General features: G+C 29.9%; 1 protein-coding gene across 1 annotated transcript in view; it reads right to left on the bottom strand.

The window, feature by feature from the left end:
* The window catches only part of LOC111624360 (nucleolysin TIAR-like), a 240,259-nt gene that overhangs the window by 24,539 nt on the left and 195,702 nt on the right, over positions 1–20,018 (bottom strand). Inside the window, exon 4 of the mRNA XM_023367189.1 lies at positions 19,372–19,459. Coding sequence (XP_023222957.1) covers positions 19,372–19,459 — 88 coding nt within the window. The remainder of the gene's footprint in view (positions 1–19,371; positions 19,460–20,018) is intronic.

Below are 20,018 nucleotides of genomic sequence, written 5' to 3' on the forward strand. Positions count from 1 at the left end.
CTTACAATTCTCTTTCTCTAACCACCAATTACAAAGTATATATACACACTCTTCGAGAATAAAGGAGAGTTTAAATTCAAAATTTTATCATTATTTTTGGCTTTAAAAAAAACTCTAATTTTTACTCTCCGAGTTAAAAATATTTCGATATTTTCTCAGTAGAAAGGTAAAACGAAAGCAAAGATCAGACGTAAAACCTCGACATAGCGCTTTGTTAAACAGAAAGTGCTATCTCGGGGTAGTATTATCGTTTCCAGGATCAAAAGTTTAATGAAAACTGAACCCCTTTCATTAATAACGATAAGGCCCTTCTGTAAAAAAGTAAGTTAAAAAAAACAATATTAATTTTTTCCACTAAAACCAGTTCATCCCCTTAACTTAGTTTAGAATGAAAATAAAGAAAAAAGTAATAATAAATGAACCTCGTTTGAACTTTCTTAATTATCGAATCATAAAAATTTTCTCTTAAACTCTCTAGGGCCCCGGAGGCCCTCCTTAATGGTTAAGTGCGAAGGACTAATAAATCCGCCATAAAAAATATAATTTTCAATCAAGAGACTTCGTTATACTTCGATTTAACGTCACTATTTGCACATCTCCGAAGTGGCCACTCAATAGAGATTAACGCTAAACCGAAATACTTTACATTACTTTAAATAACAAGACGTAGTAACGAGGTCTACAAATAAAATCGTATAATTCTCTGTTTAATATTTACGAGTAGACTGACGATTTAAGAGGATGAGGCTATTTAAGAAAGCGCTACATCGAGGTTCGACTAAACGAAAATTGAATAATGGTATATTATTATTATTATTATTTTCCATAAATTTAGAACAATTTTATTTATATTTTATTTTACTAAAAAAAGGATACAAAACATTAAAAGCGATAAAGGAAAAAAAATGACTAGGAAAGTTAGAAATGTTGTTGTTATTTTATCATTTAATGAATGAATTATCCGAATAATTCGAAGAGTAAAAAGGAAGAAAAAAATTAAAAATATATAAATAAAATCTCAAACAAAAGAAAATAATTCGATATTTTCAATTATTTCTGAAAGAAGAAATTATTTTTCATCCTTCATCTTTCGACTTTATAAAAACAATTAGATAGGAAGGAGGGAAGATAAAAAAAAAGGGTCTTTTAGTTGGTTTTCACAGATATAAATGAAATTAAGATTTTTATTATCCACGTGGAATTGGCCACAAAAATATCGAAACTATAAATAGATACTAAAGTACTTCTGGTTAAAAAAAGGGGAAAAAAGTTATAAAGTTTACAATAAATCTTGTCTTCAAAATCCTTTAAAATAGTGGTTCTTAACCCGGGGTGTACGCATCAAAGGGGTTGCGAGACCATTTTTTTTTTCTTTTCTATAAAATAATTTCTCTTTCTTCTTTGATTGAATTTTTATAATCTTGTTTATATTATTTATTTGTCATTTTTTTATTATCTTATATTAAATAAAGATTCAGTTCTTAATGGCCGAGTCTTTGTTTCGAAGAGAATCTTAATTAATAAAAAAATAAACGTAGTATAGAGTTTAAATGTATATTTTCTCGTAAATTAACGAATGGACACGGATAAATTTCTTCTTAATAGCTTAACTGTGAAGAAGCTATACCCCTTTACAACGAAAAAAATATGTTATTCGCGGGTATAGAGGAGTGGAAAGATTAAAAATTAGTTTTAAAATAAATACGACCATTTATTCCACAATTAAAATAATAATAATAATAATAATTTAATTTGTATTATTAATTCTATTTAATAAACAATTAACTAAATGATTTTTTTTGCAGTTGAATCATGACTGATTTTTAATGTTCGTCTGAAGTTTGGGAATTTATTTTTTTGTCCGAGTAAAAAAGTAAGATTAAGAAGTCGAAACAGTCGAATTTTCATTACTCTAATCTAAAAACTTATCTTGTTTTTTTTTTCTTTTCCTTTCGATAAATGAGGGAAGCAAATAATCGTGTTGTGGCTAATAAGAGAAGAGGAAAAGTCGGATCCAGTATTCATAATTGCATTTGTTTTCATAAAATAATCATTTTAATATCTGACCAGAGTTACTGGATAGATCTTAAGAACGCCAACAAGAAAACAGTCAAACACATTGCTTTCCATTAAATGCAGAAGAAAAATTAAATATTTAGAAGGACAACATATTGTAATGGCTAATTTATAAATAATAAGCGAGTTCATTTATTTTTAATAAACAAAATGCCTTTTTTTTCTTTCCTAGAGAAATATTACAATGAGAAACTGATGGTTGTTTTTCCTTTTTTTTCCCCCTTCCCTCCTTCTCTTGATAGCGTTACTGACGATGATAACAATCCAAATCTGAGGGAGTTCATACGTGTGCCACGATCAAACTCGAAGAAATCCGCATGACAAATGAGGAAAAGTTGTTATAAACGGGAATGAAATCTATCACACGAAAGCCGAATTTACGCTGATTTGCACTTCTGTACAATAAACTGTCTTGGAGAAAATGACTGCAAATTAATTAAACATTTACGCCAGCGACGTCACTAGTGATTCCTATCCGGATCGTTCTTGACGGTGGAAGACACCGTTAAATCTCAAATATTAACGATGCCGAGCCGAGTGCAACTTCAGTGTGACAAGTTTCGCTCTGCTCCATTTACCATCAAACTGTCCATCACATAAACGACATAAAGCAGTAACTAAGGGCGAGAATAAGCCATGAAGTTGACAAGCCAAAATACTCCTCGTTTCAATTAAAGCACGTTTACACGCGCATATTTTTTTTTAAATCCCCCTTCCTTCCAACGTGACATAGTCGATTCGTCTCTTATGAGTGTATTACTATCGATGAGGCCTTACTGGGCCTGCATATTTGTAAATACAATGAAGTGTCACTCTGTTGTATTCGGCCGACATTTTCGTCTCCGAAGTTTATGCAAGTTTGGAGTTTGCGGCTTCCATTTGCATGGCCATTAATTGTAAAACAGTCAAATTAAATGAAATGGAACCGAGCACGAAAGTGCCATGCTGTTAAATATGATGAATTATAATTGTGGCCTAGATCCCGATCGTGTATAAAATGAAGTATGAATGGGTGTACGAAAAACTTTAAATTGGGATTTCTCAAACTTTTCAGACTAACGCCACCCCCTTATTAGTGCATATACTTCTTATGTATATTGTTTCAAAATGAATTTTTGTCTCCCTTGACTGTCTTCAAGTTCCTTGTTGGGTCTTCTATCAACATCGAGGGGATGGTAGCGCCCACTTTGGGATTTAAATAATACAAGAAAAGGGATTGCTGCTGACTTTTTTTTTTTTTTTAATTTTTCGCTGCTTTATTGGATTTAGAAGGCATTCATTTATTAAAATTGGAGTCCGAAAGAGAATTGTGGAAGCGCTACGATAGAAAATATAGGCCTTAATCATTTCAGCATCCTCGTGTGATATCGTTTTATGAGGATATAAAATTCCTATCTTAAGATAAATACGGTATAAATTAAAATTTTACGCATCTAATTATGCAAATTTTACTTTTTAAAGACTCTGTTATATTATTCAGACAAATTTTTTCATTATTACTTTAAATAATTTATAAAATTTCATAAATAAATTTATTATTTATTTATTTATTTTCCACTGAACGTTGTAAGAATATAAACTTTGAGAAATTTAATTTAAAACTTTTCATCGGTCAAAAATCGGATTTATTCACCTTTAAAATATATAAAACTTGCAACCGATATTAAAACAGGAATGACCATTTATTATTCAAATCTCACACTTTATTAGCGAAGTTTTAATATTATAAACAGCTTTATTCGTTTTTATTATTCATTTTATAATGTAATCCTTTTATATTATTCGTAAAATTAACTACTCTTTATATATTATAGGGTATTAACTGATAATATAACTTGTATAAAGTGACGTGCCTAAGAAATCATATGAAATTCTCCAATTATTTATGAAGATTTAAAATATTTTAAGAATAAAATCTATTCATTTAGATAAATATACTTGATATAAACAGTCGAACCTCCCAAAAACGGCCACTTCTTACCGCCCTATCCGACCGTTGTCCGCAGGTTGGACTGTAATTATATAATTATAGATTTGCAATTGAGAGAATGCATTACGTTGTCCGGTTTTAAACAAGATACAAAGGGCCTATATAAAATTAAAATTTCCGTATAAACTGTATTAAATTCTATAGAAAACAAATTACTAAGCCGTACTCTGACTTTAACAGCCCCAAAACCAATCAGTAAAACAATTTTTGATTAATTTTTAAAATAGAAAACAACTGCTAAACTTTAATAGAATAACAACATATTTACCAGTTCCTTTTAATGATATTTTCTCTCGACATAATAATTAAATATAGATAATAAGTACGTTAATAATATATATTTCAAATAATCTGGTTGGAGGAAATTTAGAAATTCAAACATTTCATCAGAATGTTTATTTAGAAAAAGAAAAAAAAAAAAGAAGCTAAAATATCAAATTGGTAGTTTGAAAATGACTGCAATACTTTCCATTTAGTTTGTTTTTGTGATCATTGTACAAATTCAATTAAAACTCTTAACAACAAAACCTTACTTCATTTAATCGAATTAAATGACTGTAATCAGATGAAATGTTTTAATAATCTACAGCAAAACCTGTCCAAGACGGAACCTGTCTAAACGGAAAAAATTCTTAGAAACGGAGCGATTTTTCTGTTTAAAAAAAACCTGTTTAAAACGGAAACCGGAAAAAAAAATATTCGGTACCGTGCGAATCCGGTTTATGCAGGTTTTATTGTATGTATATATTATTTTTTTAACATTTAAAATATGTTTTAATACATCGAAAAATCGAAAAAAAAAGAGAGTGAATTTTTATTTACTGTTTTACGATGGGAAATTCGGAGAAGAGTGGAGGAATTTGATATTTGGTGCAATCGTCAAACATAAGAGTGGAGTACGTGACCACCAATTCTTAACGGAGACAACTCTGGTCCAATGTAACAAGATGTCGGAGGTTGTGTTTTACCTCTTGGTGACAGACGGCCGGACGTGTGGTTTCACGTCCCATCTCCCAGCATCCCTGGCGTACAGAGATAAGCGGGTTATGTATACGTGGGACGGACTGTGGGTCAGACGGACCGTGATCTAGGGAAGCTGGTCTCCGTCGATAACGCTGTACGGAGCATCGGGGTCGACAACTTCCAACTGCTGTTTGGCTTACTAGTTGACAATACTTCATTTCATCCGGGTTTTTTTTTATTCTTTCCCCCTCTTCCACCGTTCTCCCAATTCTTCTCCCAAGTAACGTACGATTGGAGCTATAGTTTCCACCACCCCGCTTGACCCGGACGAAATATTCTGCAAATGGAACGTGCGCCGATGACGACACATAGATAACGACACCGGACCAAACTGACGAAACATTTTCGTCTAAAAGGTAGCGTTAAAAACGATCTTTACGATGCGATCTATCGTAATGAACGAAGACCGGGATTGTTCCGAACAATTCTCTTATCGCAGATGGGGGGTTTTGGAGGGAAGTTCACTAACCAACAGCTAGTATATAAAGAGGACTGCAGTTTTTCCCGCTGAATCGTGCTTCTCTATAGTGAATGCCCAAGAGACACGCAATGAAACCACAAAAACTGCTACTATGCTTCTTGCTCAACAACACGTTGGGGAACCACGCTAGAGTCATGCCAGATGACAGCGAATAAATTTCCTTGACCAAAGGGATTTCACTGTCAACATTTAAATTCAAAAACTTCTTCCAAGAAAAATATAATCCTCTTTCCGAATATTAATTTAGATAACTTGAAACCTTAAAAAAAAAAAAAAAAACTTTCTCTTCAGATGAATTTATTGTGTTTATAATTTAAACAATTGCCTATATTTATTTATCCCGCACAATAATAATAATAATAATATGTAATATATTTTTAATATTAAAAAAAAGCAGATATATTTTTTAAAATGTATAAAATATTACCTTTATATTCCACTGTATACAAAAATATATCTTAAATTCTTTATTGTTTATTTAAAACAACGCTTTCTAACATTGTTTTCCTCTTTAAACTTTCGCACAATATCTCCCCTTTTGTTTCTTTTTAGATTATAAAATTTTGATCGTTTAAAATTATTTATTATGTTTATATTTTTATATGATTATATAAAGATAAGCGAAAATATTCTAGCATTTTACAGGATAAAAATATATAAGGAACGAAGAGAAAGAGAAGGATAAAAAAAAAAAGAAATGGAAAAAAAAAGATATGTGACCTTGTCGCAGTAACACGGTAACGTAAGATGACAGTTTCTTGTTGAGCTTTAAATCCAAAAAATAAATTTTGAAGTCAAAGGAACAGATGGTCAAGGAGTTTCTAGTTAAATAAACACGCCTCCAGAGATAACATATTGCTCGTGTCCGCAGAGTCCACTAACCCAAGTTTTAAGTGTTATTTGGAGAGTAGGACAGGTCGAGACATATGTCAACTCTATTGTCTCGAAAGATTTATTGTACCACAGAATTTAACTAGATAAAAAAAATATTCCATTTATTAATATATACAAAGAAAAAAAAGATAATAATAATAATAATAGAAACACGAGAATAATTCAATATAAATCGCAAAAATATTCACTCTTTTTTTAAGTAAAATAATTACAAGATTGCCGATTTTTCACACTTTTTAAAATATTCTCGCATTCAAAAACTCGTAAGGGATATAATTTAATTATAAAAGCTGAAGTACAATAATAAAAAAAAAAAACACCACCACCACCTTTAGTTTTTAAGTCATTACTTAAACTACTATATAATTTTTTTTTCTAATTTAAATTAATCACTCGGTTCTTATCGAGTTTTATCGTAATAATTTAGTAGATTTTACTGTTAAGAGAATTAAAAAAATAAAGAAAAAGTGAGATACTTTTTTTTTTAATTTTAATTCGCTTTTTACGTTTTGAAAATATGAACATTTGCCATTTACCTAATGTAACACCTCCCATGTGAAATCGCAAAGAATTAAATTGGCGAGAAGAAATCTCTCGCTAGCGATTGTAAGAATCGAAGAATATTTAATTAATCTGAATTTGTATCTGTGTAAACACGAAANCAATATATTTTTTTAAAATTTTAAAGTATAAATTTAAATAAACCATAATTAGAATTATTTTATATTAAATCCCTAATAATTCTAATTCCTTATTAATTTAGATTTAGGTTAAGTTTTGATTTGTAAGAAAGAGTTAGGAAATTAGTTTATGTGACCGGAAGTGATTGATCTTTTCGTGTGTGAGGCTGAAAAATCTTCATTTCCATTGACTCTTCCTGTTCTCGAGTCAATTCGAATTTACTTCCCGTCTATCAAACACCATAGAAGCGGCTTAAAATTCAATAAAACTATTTTAAAAATTAATTTAAAAATTCAAGATATGAATACACAACAAAAAAATCGATTAAGTTAGTAAAAAAATTATTAAAAATGGGCTTTAAATGAAGAAAATATTTAAAAATTTAAGCGCGGTAGTGTTTAACTTCGGATGTATTATTTGTTTTTTCCTATTTTAAATAATAAATCGATATAAAAATATATTTTAAATAACGAATGAAAACTTAAACATATTCTTTATTTAAATAATAACCGTGGTTGAGCCATTTATTGATGACAAATTAATGAAATTATAACCTAGCAACGAGTTTTGTTAAAGCGGTTGCCCGCCGATGTACTAGAATAATGCGGTTAGTCCAATGTCAACAAGTAGTGGTTTGGATATTGTCATCGAGCTGCATCACTAGCTTTCGTTTTCTTTTTACAGTTATTTTAATTAGATATTAAAACGTTCCTCATAAAAATCAATTATATCTCTTCTTTATCTCTTTTTCTCTCATGTATATATATGCCTATATATAGATAGGCAAGAAGACAGAAACTAATTATATCATTACTAATAACTTTAGTTAATTTGTGATGAAACTGTCTGGATATTCTTCTATAAAAATATTTAATGTATTAAGAAAATTCTAATCATGTTTTTAATAGATTCCTGACACGTTTATAGACACAAACAGATTACATTTTAGAAGGGAGGAAAGAAAATTATATTAAAATAATAATAATAATAATAAAAGGAAAAGACAAGACTGAATATCCATCAATAAACAATCTACTCTAAACTTTTCTTAGCCATAATAACTTTACGTACAAGTTCTGAAGTAAGAAATGTAGTCTAATGCAACCGGCATCCTCTATTTAACGAATTTTAAAAAGAACGAAACAGAAAACACGTGATAAACGATTACAAACGTTATATTATCCTTTTAACAATTATTTTACATTCATTTTTATGTTTTAAATCATATAAACACAATAGTTTTATTAGCATTATTTCGAAATCCCCCCGGAAACTACGACAATTCCGTACACCCTCTCTCTCCCTACTAAGTTCGACTGCATCTATTTTCTTACATATAAAAAGCGGGTTTTTATACAAAATAAAATTATTTTTTAGTATTAATTTTCACTAAAAGTGGTAGAATTTAAATATATATTGCATCGTAATTATTTAGTTTTTATGCAATTTTTTATGGAAAAAAAAAATCCATGTTATTATTAGTCAGATAATACTTTTATTCGTTTCATATTCAAAATCAACACGGAAAAAACTGGCATTTCTTCAAGAATTTCTTTAGAAGTTAGTAGATATTTGGATATTTTCACTATATTCGATTTCCTTCCAGCTAAGAATTTTTTCTCAGTTTACTTTCCGATCATCTCTCAGAGTGGTTATTCTATTTGCAAAGATCTTTACAACCGGATTTAAATTTATATTCTAGTTCAAATTGCAGGCTTAAAATCGCACTTGATCTTACTTCTATTTAGCGTTATTTTCTTTTTTTTTATTGGTTTATTTTTCTTCGTAAAGAAAAGAAAAATAATTGAATAAAATTGAAACGAAATTTGTATTCCTATAAATCAAGGAATTTAAATTTTTCAATCGATTTTATTTCTTATTTTTAGGAATGATTCTAAAAATATTCTCAATACAGATTGTTTCATTAATATAATTTCTTGGAATTAGATTAATTCCGTCGCTTCTGATTAAAATTTATTACGATATTACCGGAGGAAAATTATGTAGATAATTGAATGACATAATTATGAGAAAATTTGTGTAACTTTTATAAAATATTCATCCTTGAATCTAATCTGCAAAAAGAATCAAAATGAGATTATATCTTACAATTCTCTTTCTCTAACCACCAATTACAAAGTATATATACACACTCTTCGAGAATAAAGGAGAGTTTAAATTCAAAATTTTATCATTATTTTTGGCTTTAAAAAAAACTCTAATTTTTACTCTCCGAGTTAAAAATATTTCGATATTTTCTCAGTAGAAAGGTAAAACGAAAGCAAAGATCAGACGTAAAACCTCGACATAGCGCTTTGTTAAACAGAAAGTGCTATCTCGGGGTAGTATTATCGTTTCCAGGATCAAAAGTTTAATGAAAACTGAACCCCTTTCATTAATAACGATAAGGCCCTTCTGTAAAAAAGTAAGTTAAAAAAAACAATATTAATTTTTTCCACTAAAACCAGTTCATCCCCTTAACTTAGTTTAGAATGAAAATAAAGAAAAAAGTAATAATAAATGAACCTCGTTTGAACTTTCTTAATTATCGAATCATAAAAATTTTCTCTTAAACTCTCTAGGGCCCCGGAGGCCCTCCTTAATGGTTAAGTGCGAAGGACTAATAAATCCGCCATAAAAAATATAATTTTCAATCAAGAGACTTCGTTATACTTCGATTTAACGTCACTATTTGCACATCTCCGAAGTGGCCACTCAATAGAGATTAACGCTAAACCGAAATACTTTACATTACTTTAAATAACAAGACGTAGTAACGAGGTCTACAAATAAAATCGTATAATTCTCTGTTTAATATTTACGAGTAGACTGACGATTTAAGAGGATGAGGCTATTTAAGAAAGCGCTACATCGAGGTTCGACTAAACGAAAATTGAATAATGGTATATTATTATTATTATTATTTTCCATAAANTTTTCTTACATATAAAAAGCGGGTTTTTATACAAAATAAAATTATTTTTTAGTATTAATTTTCACTAAAAGTGGTAGAATTTAAATATATATTGCATCGTAATTATTTAGTTTTTATGCAATTTTTTATGGAAAAAAAAAATCCATGTTATTATTAGTCAGATAATACTTTTATTCGTTTCATATTCAAAATCAACACGGAAAAAACTGGCATTTCTTCAAGAATTTCTTTAGAAGTTAGTAGATATTTGGATATTTTCACTATATTCGATTTCCTTCCAGCTAAGAATTTTTTCTCAGTTTACTTTCCGATCATCTCTCAGAGTGGTTATTCTATTTGCAAAGATCTTTACAACCGGATTTAAATTTATATTCTAGTTCAAATTGCAGGCTTAAAATCGCACTTGATCTTACTTCTATTTAGCGTTATTTTCTTTTTTTTTATTGGTTTATTTTTCTTCGTAAAGAAAAGAAAAATAATTGAATAAAATTGAAACGAAATTTGTATTCCTATAAATCAAGGAATTTAAATTTTTCAATCGATTTTATTTCTTATTTTTAGGAATGATTCTAAAAATATTCTCAATACAGATTGTTTCATTAATATAATTTCTTGGAATTAGATTAATTCCGTCGCTTCTGATTAAAATTTATTACGATATTACCGGAGGAAAATTATGTAGATAATTGAATGACATAATTATGAGAAAATTTGTGTAACTTTTATAAAATATTCATCCTTGAATCTAATCTGCAAAAAGAATCAAAATGAGATTATATCTTACAATTCTCTTTCTCTAACCACCAATTACAAAGTATATATACACACTCTTCGAGAATAAAGGAGAGTTTAAATTCAAAATTTTATCATTATTTTTGGCTTTAAAAAAAACTCTAATTTTTACTCTCCGAGTTAAAAATATTTCGATATTTTCTCAGTAGAAAGGTAAAACGAAAGCAAAGATCAGACGTAAAACCTCGACATAGCGCTTTGTTAAACAGAAAGTGCTATCTCGGGGTAGTATTATCGTTTCCAGGATCAAAAGTTTAATGAAAACTGAACCCCTTTCATTAATAACGATAAGGCCCTTCTGTAAAAAAGTAAGTTAAAAAAAACAATATTAATTTTTTCCACTAAAACCAGTTCATCCCCTTAACTTAGTTTAGAATGAAAATAAAGAAAAAAGTAATAATAAATGAACCTCGTTTGAACTTTCTTAATTATCGAATCATAAAAATTTTCTCTTAAACTCTCTAGGGCCCCGGAGGCCCTCCTTAATGGTTAAGTGCGAAGGACTAATAAATCCGCCATAAAAAATATAATTTTCAATCAAGAGACTTCGTTATACTTCGATTTAACGTCACTATTTGCACATCTCCGAAGTGGCCACTCAATAGAGATTAACGCTAAACCGAAATACTTTACATTACTTTAAATAACAAGACGTAGTAACGAGGTCTACAAATAAAATCGTATAATTCTCTGTTTAATATTTACGAGTAGACTGACGATTTAAGAGGATGAGGCTATTTAAGAAAGCGCTACATCGAGGTTCGACTAAACGAAAATTGAATAATGGTATATTATTATTATTATTATTTTCCATAAATTTAGAACAATTTTATTTATATTTTATTTTACTAAAAAAAGGATACAAAACATTAAAAGCGATAAAGGAAAAAAAATGACTAGGAAAGTTAGAAATGTTGTTGTTATTTTATCATTTAATGAATGAATTATCCGAATAATTCGAAGAGTAAAAAGGAAGAAAAAAATTAAAAATATATAAATAAAATCTCAAACAAAAGAAAATAATTCGATATTTTCAATTATTTCTGAAAGAAGAAATTATTTTTCATCCTTCATCTTTCGACTTTATAAAAACAATTAGATAGGAAGGAGGGAAGATAAAAAAAAAGGGTCTTTTAGTTGGTTTTCACAGATATAAATGAAATTAAGATTTTTATTATCCACGTGGAATTGGCCACAAAAATATCGAAACTATAAATAGATACTAAAGTACTTCTGGTTAAAAAAAGGGGAAAAAAGTTATAAAGTTTACAATAAATCTTGTCTTCAAAATCCTTTAAAATAGTGGTTCTTAACCCGGGGTGTACGCATCAAAGGGGTTGCGAGACCATTTTTTTTTTCTTTTCTATAAAATAATTTCTCTTTCTTCTTTGATTGAATTTTTATAATCTTGTTTATATTATTTATTTGTCATTTTTTTATTATCTTATATTAAATAAAGATTCAGTTCTTAATGGCCGAGTCTTTGTTTCGAAGAGAATCTTAATTAATAAAAAAATAAACGTAGTATAGAGTTTAAATGTATATTTTCTCGTAAATTAACGAATGGACACGGATAAATTTCTTCTTAATAGCTTAACTGTGAAGAAGCTATACCCCTTTACAACGAAAAAAATATGTTATTCGCGGGTATAGAGGAGTGGAAAGATTAAAAATTAGTTTTAAAATAAATACGACCATTTATTCCACAATTAAAATAATAATAATAATAATAATTTAATTTGTATTATTAATTCTATTTAATAAACAATTAACTAAATGATTTTTTTTGCAGTTGAATCATGACTGATTTTTAATGTTCGTCTGAAATTTGGGAATTTATTTTTTTGTCCGAGTAAAAAAGTAAGATTAAGAAGTCGAAACAGTCGAATTTTCATTACTCTAATCTAAAAACTTATCTTGTTTTTTTTTTCTTTTCCTTTCGATAAATGAGGGAAGCAAATAATCGTGTTGTGGCTAATAAGAGAAGAGGAAAAGTCGGATCCAGTATTCATAATTGCATTTGTTTTCATAAAATAATCATTTTAATATCTGACCAGAGTTACTGGATAGATCTTAAGAACGCCAACAAGAAAACAGTCAAACACATTGCTTTCCATTAAATGCAGAAGAAAAATTAAATATTTAGAAGGACAACATATTGTAATGGCTAATTTATAAATAATAAGCGAGTTCATTTATTTTTAATAAACAAAATGCCTTTTTTTTCTTTCCTAGAGAAATATTACAATGAGAAACTGATGGTTGTTTTTCCTTTTTTTTCCCCCTTCCCTCCTTCTCTTGATAGCGTTACTGACGATGATAACAATCCAAATCTGAGGGAGTTCATACGTGTGCCACGATCAAACTCGAAGAAATCCGCATGACAAATGAGGAAAAGTTGTTATAAACGGGAATGAAATCTATCACACGAAAGCCGAATTTACGCTGATTTGCACTTCTGTACAATAAACTGTCTTGGAGAAAATGACTGCAAATTAATTAAACATTTACGCCAGCGACGTCACTAGTGATTCCTATCCGGATCGTTCTTGACGGTGGAAGACACCGTTAAATCTCAAATATTAACGATGCCGAGCCGAGTGCAACTTCAGTGTGACAAGTTTCGCTCTGCTCCATTTACCATCAAACTGTCCATCACATAAACGACATAAAGCAGTAACTAAGGGCGAGAATAAGCCATGAAGTTGACAAGCCAAAATACTCCTCGTTTCAATTAAAGCACGTTTACACGCGCATATTTTTTTTTTAAATCCCCCTTCCTTCCAACGTGACATAGTCGATTCGTCTCTTATGAGTGTATTACTATCGATGAGGCCTTACTGGGCCTGCATATTTGTAAATACAATGAAGTGTCACTCTGTTGTATTCGGCCGACATTTTCGTCTCCGAAGTTTATGCAAGTTTGGAGTTTGCGGCTTCCATTTGCATGGCCATTAATTGTAAAACAGTCAAATTAAATGAAATGGAACCGAGCACGAAAGTGCCATGCTGTTAAATATGATGAATTATAATTGTGGCCTAGATCCCGATCGTGTATAAAATGAAGTATGAATGGGTGTACGAAAAACTTTAAATTGGGATTTCTCAAACTTTTCAGACTAACGCCACCCCCTTATTAGTGCATATACTTCTTATGTATATTGTTTCAAAATGAATTTTTGTCTCCCTTGACTGTCTTCAAGTTCCTTGTTGGGTCTTCTATCAACATCGAGGGGATGGTAGCGCCCACTTTGGGATTTAAATAATACAAGAAAAGGGATTGCTGCTGACTTTTTTTTTTTTTTTAATTTTTCGCTGCTTTATTGGATTTAGAAGGCATTCATTTATTAAAATTGGAGTCCGAAAGAGAATTGTGGAAGCGCTACGATAGAAAATATAGGCCTTAATCATTTCAGCATCCTCGTGTGATATCGTTTTATGAGGATATAAAATTCCTATCTTAAGATAAATACGGTATAAATTAAAATTTTACGCATCTAATTATGCAAATTTTACTTTTTAAAGACTCTGTTATATTATTCAGACAAATTTTTTCATTATTACTTTAAATAATTTATAAAATTTCATAAATAAATTTATTATTTATTTATTTATTTTCCACTGAACGTTGTAAGAATATAAACTTTGAGAAATTTAATTTAAAACTTTTCATCGGTCAAAAATCGGATTTATTCACCTTTAAAATATATAAAACTTGCAACCGATATTAAAACAGGAATGACCATTTATTATTCAAATCTCACACTTTATTAGCGAAGTTTTAATATTATAAACAGCTTTATTCGTTTTTATTATTCATTTTATAATGTAATCCTTTTATATTATTCGTAAAATTAACTACTCTTTATATATTATAGGGTATTAACTGATAATATAACTTGTATAAAGTGACGTGCCTAAGAAATCATATGAAATTCTCCAATTATTTATGAAGATTTAAAATATTTTAAGAATAAAATCTATTCATTTAGATAAATATACTTGATATAAACAGTCGAACCTCCCAAAAACGGCCACTTCTTACCGCCCTATCCGACCGTTGTCCGCAGGTTGGACTGTAATTATATAATTATAGATTTGCAATTGAGAGAATGCATTACGTTGTCCGGTTTTAAACAAGATACAAAGGGCCTATATAAAATTAAAATTTCCGTATAAACTGTATTAAATTCTATAGAAAACAAATTACTAAGCCGTACTCTGACTTTAACAGCCCCAAAACCAATCAGTAAAACAATTTTTGATTAATTTTTAAAATAGAAAACAACTGCTAAACTTTAATAGAATAACAACATATTTACCAGTTCCTTTTAATGATATTTTCTCTCGACATAATAATTAAATATAGATAATAAGTACGTTAATAATATATATTTCAAATAATCTGGTTGGAGGAAATTTAGAAATTCAAACATTTCATCAGAATGTTTATTTAGAAAAAGAAAAAAAAAAAGAAGCTAAAATATCAAATTGGTAGTTTGAAAATGACTGCAATACTTTCCATTTAGTTTGTTTTTGTGATCATTGTACAAATTCAATTAAAACTCTTAACAACAAAACCTTACTTCATTTAATCGAATTAAATGACTGTAATCAGATGAAATGTTTTAATAATCTACAGCAAAACCTGTCCAAGACGGAACCTGTCTAAACGGAAAAAATTCTTAGAAACGGAGCGATTTTTCTGTTTAAAAAAAACCTGTTTAAAACGGAAACCGGAAAAAAAATATTCGGTACCGTGCGAATCCGGTTTATGCAGGTTTTATTGTATGTATATATTATTTTTTTAACATTTAAAATATGTTTTAATACATCGAAAAATCGAAAAAAAAAGAGAGTGAATTTTTATTTACTGTTTTACGATGGGAAATTCGGAGAAGAGTGGAGGAATTTGATATTTGGTGCAATCGTCAAACATAAGAGTGGAGTACGTGACCACCAATTCTTAACGGAGACAACTCTGGTCCAATGTAACAAGATGTCGGAGGTTGTGTTTTACCTCTTGGTGACAGACGGCCGGACGTGTGGTTTCACGTCCCATCTCCCAGCATCCCTGGCGTACAGAGATAAGCGGGTTATGTATACGTGGGACGGACTGTGGGTCAGACGGACCGTGATCTAGGGAAGCTGGTCTCCGTCGATAACGCTGTACGGAGCATCGGGGTCGACAACTTCCAACTGCTGTTTGGCTTACTAGTTGACAATACTTCATTTCATCCGGGTTTTTTTTTATTCTTTCCCCCTCTTCCACCGTTCTCCCAATTCTTCTCCCAAGTAACGTACGATTGGAGCTATAGTTTCCACCACCCCGCTTGACCCGGACGAAATATTCTGCAAATGGAACGTGCGCCGATGACGACACATAGATAACGACACCGGACCAAACTGACGAAACATTTTCGTCTAAAAGGTAGCGTTAAAAACGATCTTTACGATGCGATCTATCGTAATGAACGAAGACCGGGATTGTTCCGAACAATTCTCTTATCGCAGATGGGGGGTTTTGGAGGGAAGTTCACTAACCAACAGCTAGTATATAAAGAGGACTGCAGTTTTTCCCGCTGAATCGTGCTTCTCTATAGTGAATGCCCAAGAGACACGCAATGAAACCACAAAAACTGCTACTATGCTTCTTGCTCAACAACACGTTGGGGAACCACGCTAGAGTCATGCCAGATGACAGCGAATAAATTTCCTTGACCAAAGGGATTTCACTGTCAACATTTAAATTCAAAAACTTCTTCCAAGAAAAATATAATCCTCTTTCCGAATATTAATTTAGATAACTTGAAACCTTAAAAAAATCTTCTCTTNGCAACGAGTTTTGTTAAAGCGGTTGCCCGCCGATGTACTAGAATAATGCGGTTAGTCCAATGTCAACAAGTAGTGGTTTGGATATTGTCATCGATATTCCATATCTAGGAAATCATCTCCATTTGTAAGTAAAGTGCTTTCCAATAATATAAATATTTAGTTACATATTTACTTAGAAGATTAGTAGTGAAATGTTGATGAAGTATTAATAAAGATCATTTAGGTAGTCGATATGTATTAAGAGGTTACATTATTCTTTGATTCTTATCATATTTTAACAGAAATATCATTCCAGGACATACATTATTCTGAAAATTTACTAAATATGGAAAACATTTATCAAATTTGGAAGACATTTATATGTAACTGAATGAAGAAGGAAGGAAAAAAAAAAGAAAAAAATTAATATAAAAAATTAATATTAGTGTTATAATGAACTTTACTAATCTGATTTGCTAATATATAACAGGTCTACAGACTAGCAAAATAATGAAGATAACACAACTGTAATGTTGGGCAGTGTTACCAGTTCCTGGCAAATGTTCTCATTTGTCATGGGGAGTGGTTCAGGTAGACCTATTCATTGATCGCATCTAGTTAATCTATACCTATGATATAACATTAATCAAGGAAGGCAGGTTTCCTCCCTGCACTTTCCAACTCTGGGGGGTGGAAGTTATTAAGAGCTAGTCAGTCAACTAACAATACATGAGCTAATGAATGATCTGTAGCGACACTATCACTCAAGTAGATTGCTACTCTTGGGGCACACGTGACACTCACAATGATGATGACAAGAAAGAAAGCTTACTGTTAAATCTAAGCCAAACATTTTTCCTATTCAAATGAACATAGCAATGATCATGACTATGTAATAACTAAGTGTTATGATTTGTTTAAGCATTATTTATTAAAGAATGTTTATAGTAACATAAATAATTTTAAACATCAATTCATACATTCTGACTAAAAATTTCAATTTTCACTGACAATTTATATTATTATATGTTTTTAATTGAAATAAATTATAGAAAAACATCTCAAAAGTAGAAATATTTTTAATATTTTCACTGACTAATTTCATTTTTAATGTATAAATAAATTGTTTTCGGTTTATATTTTATAAATTAATTATTTTAAACATATAAAAAATAATTCAAAATTATTCCTTTAGAATTTATTTAATTAAACTGGTCCTTAATTGTCAATGAAATAACATTTTGACAACGAAAGAAGTGAATAACATTGACGAAATATAAATGAATCTAATCGAAAATGATAAGTTCCTATATCAATTTATAACTTTTAAATATATTTATATATAACAGTGGGTAGTACAGGAAAGAATTTAATGCTAGAATTCCGCTCTATGTTAATCACGTAGAGACTCACTGTATTCTGCTTCCCCAACAGTGTTCCTCTGTCTTGCAGGGAAGCTGACCACGCCCGGAGAAAACTCTACGNATGGGAAAAAAAATCCATGTTATTATTAGTCAGATGATACTTTTATTCGTTTCATATTCAAAATCAACACGGAAAAAACTGGCATTTCTTCAAGAATTTCTTTAGAAGTTAGTAGATATTTGGATATTTTCACTATATTCGATTTCCTTCCAGCTAAGAATTTTTTCTCAGTTTACTTTCCGATCATCTCTCAGAGTGGTTATTCTATTTGCAAAGATCTTTACAACCGGATTTAAATTTATATTCTAGTTCAAATTGCAGGCTTAAAATCGCACTTGATCTTACTTCTATTTAGCGTTATTTTCTTTTTTTTATTGGTTTATTTTTCTTCGTAAAGAAAAGAAAAATAATTGAATAAAATTGAAACGAAATTTGTATTCCTATAAATCAAGGAATTTAAATTTTTCAATCGATTTTATTTCTTATTTTTAGGAATGATTCTAAAAATATTCTCAATACAGATTGTTTCATTAATATAATTTCTTGGAATTAGATTAATTCCGTCGCTTCTGATTAAAATTTATTACGATATTACCGGAGGAAAATTATGTAGATAATTGAATGACATAATTATGAGAAAATTTGTGATAACAGTGGGTAGTACAGGAAAGAATTTAATGCTAGAATTCCGCTCTATGTTAATCACGTAGAGACTCACTGTATTCTGCTTCCCCAACAGTGTTCCTCTGTCTTGCAGGGAAGCTGACCACGCCCGGAGAAAACTCTACGAGGTGACCTCAGGAATTGATCGATAACCATTGCTACTTGCCCCACCCAAACTATGAGACACCCCATTGACCCGAAATTGCTTCCGTGTCCTTTCACTTATATTTCCTTTATAGATTACGATAACTTATCGATTTTATTCATAGTAAATAAATCGATTCTTCATTTAAAAGTTGGCTCATTCAACGGAGGAACTTTCAATTACTAGAACTTTATAGAGCCGAATTTAATACAATTTACAAAGTTTCCTCTCGTAGATTATATATATATATAAAGGTCTAGAATTTCTCGAGATAACTTAATTAACACTTAAAAATAATATCAATTAAAACTTAAAAAGGATGCTTATTCTTATTTATAAATGTTTTTATTATGACAGTTTGTGATTTTATAANTGAATAAAATAATCTTATGTAAGAATTAAAAAAAAGTAAATAAATTATTTAAAAATTTTTTAAAATATTGGATACTTACGAAATTTCGCCGAAGGGTGCAAATGCTTCACGTAGTTGTTGCGTCTCAATTTCTGGACTCAAGTCACCCACGAATATGTGGTAGTGTTCTGTTCGGATAAAAGAAAAAAAGAAAGGGAAAAAGAGAGCTTCAACAACTAAACAATGGCACTAAACGATGTGTTGATTAATAGAAACTCTATAAGAAACGTTTATGGTGCTCGTTTATCGCAACTGAGGGGGGTAGACAAAGGAGACAATTGCTAAATTTCATCCAAGAGATAGGATTATAAACACTCTGCCAAAGATAGATATAATAGTTTACTAATATAATCTTTATGTTGTATTTGAAGCATCATTTTAAAATCTCGCACGTCTCTATTTTATATATATTATAAGAGTTTTACCCATTTGTTTAATTAACTTTACATACAACAGGGTCGTTTCTAACTTGTACAATACAAATACTCTTAATAACTTGTTCACATTCCTAACTTCTTATGACTAAAATATCTTTAATAGTACTATTTTCAAAGAATTCCGGATTCACCTTTATATATATATATATATATATAGTCTATATATTTTCCAAGTATTCGATCGATACAAAAGAAATTAAAGCACTTAAATCGAGATATTCGACTACGTTTAATGGGGACGATATTTACC

This window comes from Centruroides sculpturatus, unplaced genomic scaffold (assembly GCF_000671375.1).
Source record: "Centruroides sculpturatus isolate CEXI.00-Female unplaced genomic scaffold, Cexi_2.0 scaffold9, whole genome shotgun sequence".
Taxonomy (NCBI): domain Eukaryota; kingdom Metazoa; phylum Arthropoda; class Arachnida; order Scorpiones; family Buthidae; genus Centruroides; species Centruroides sculpturatus.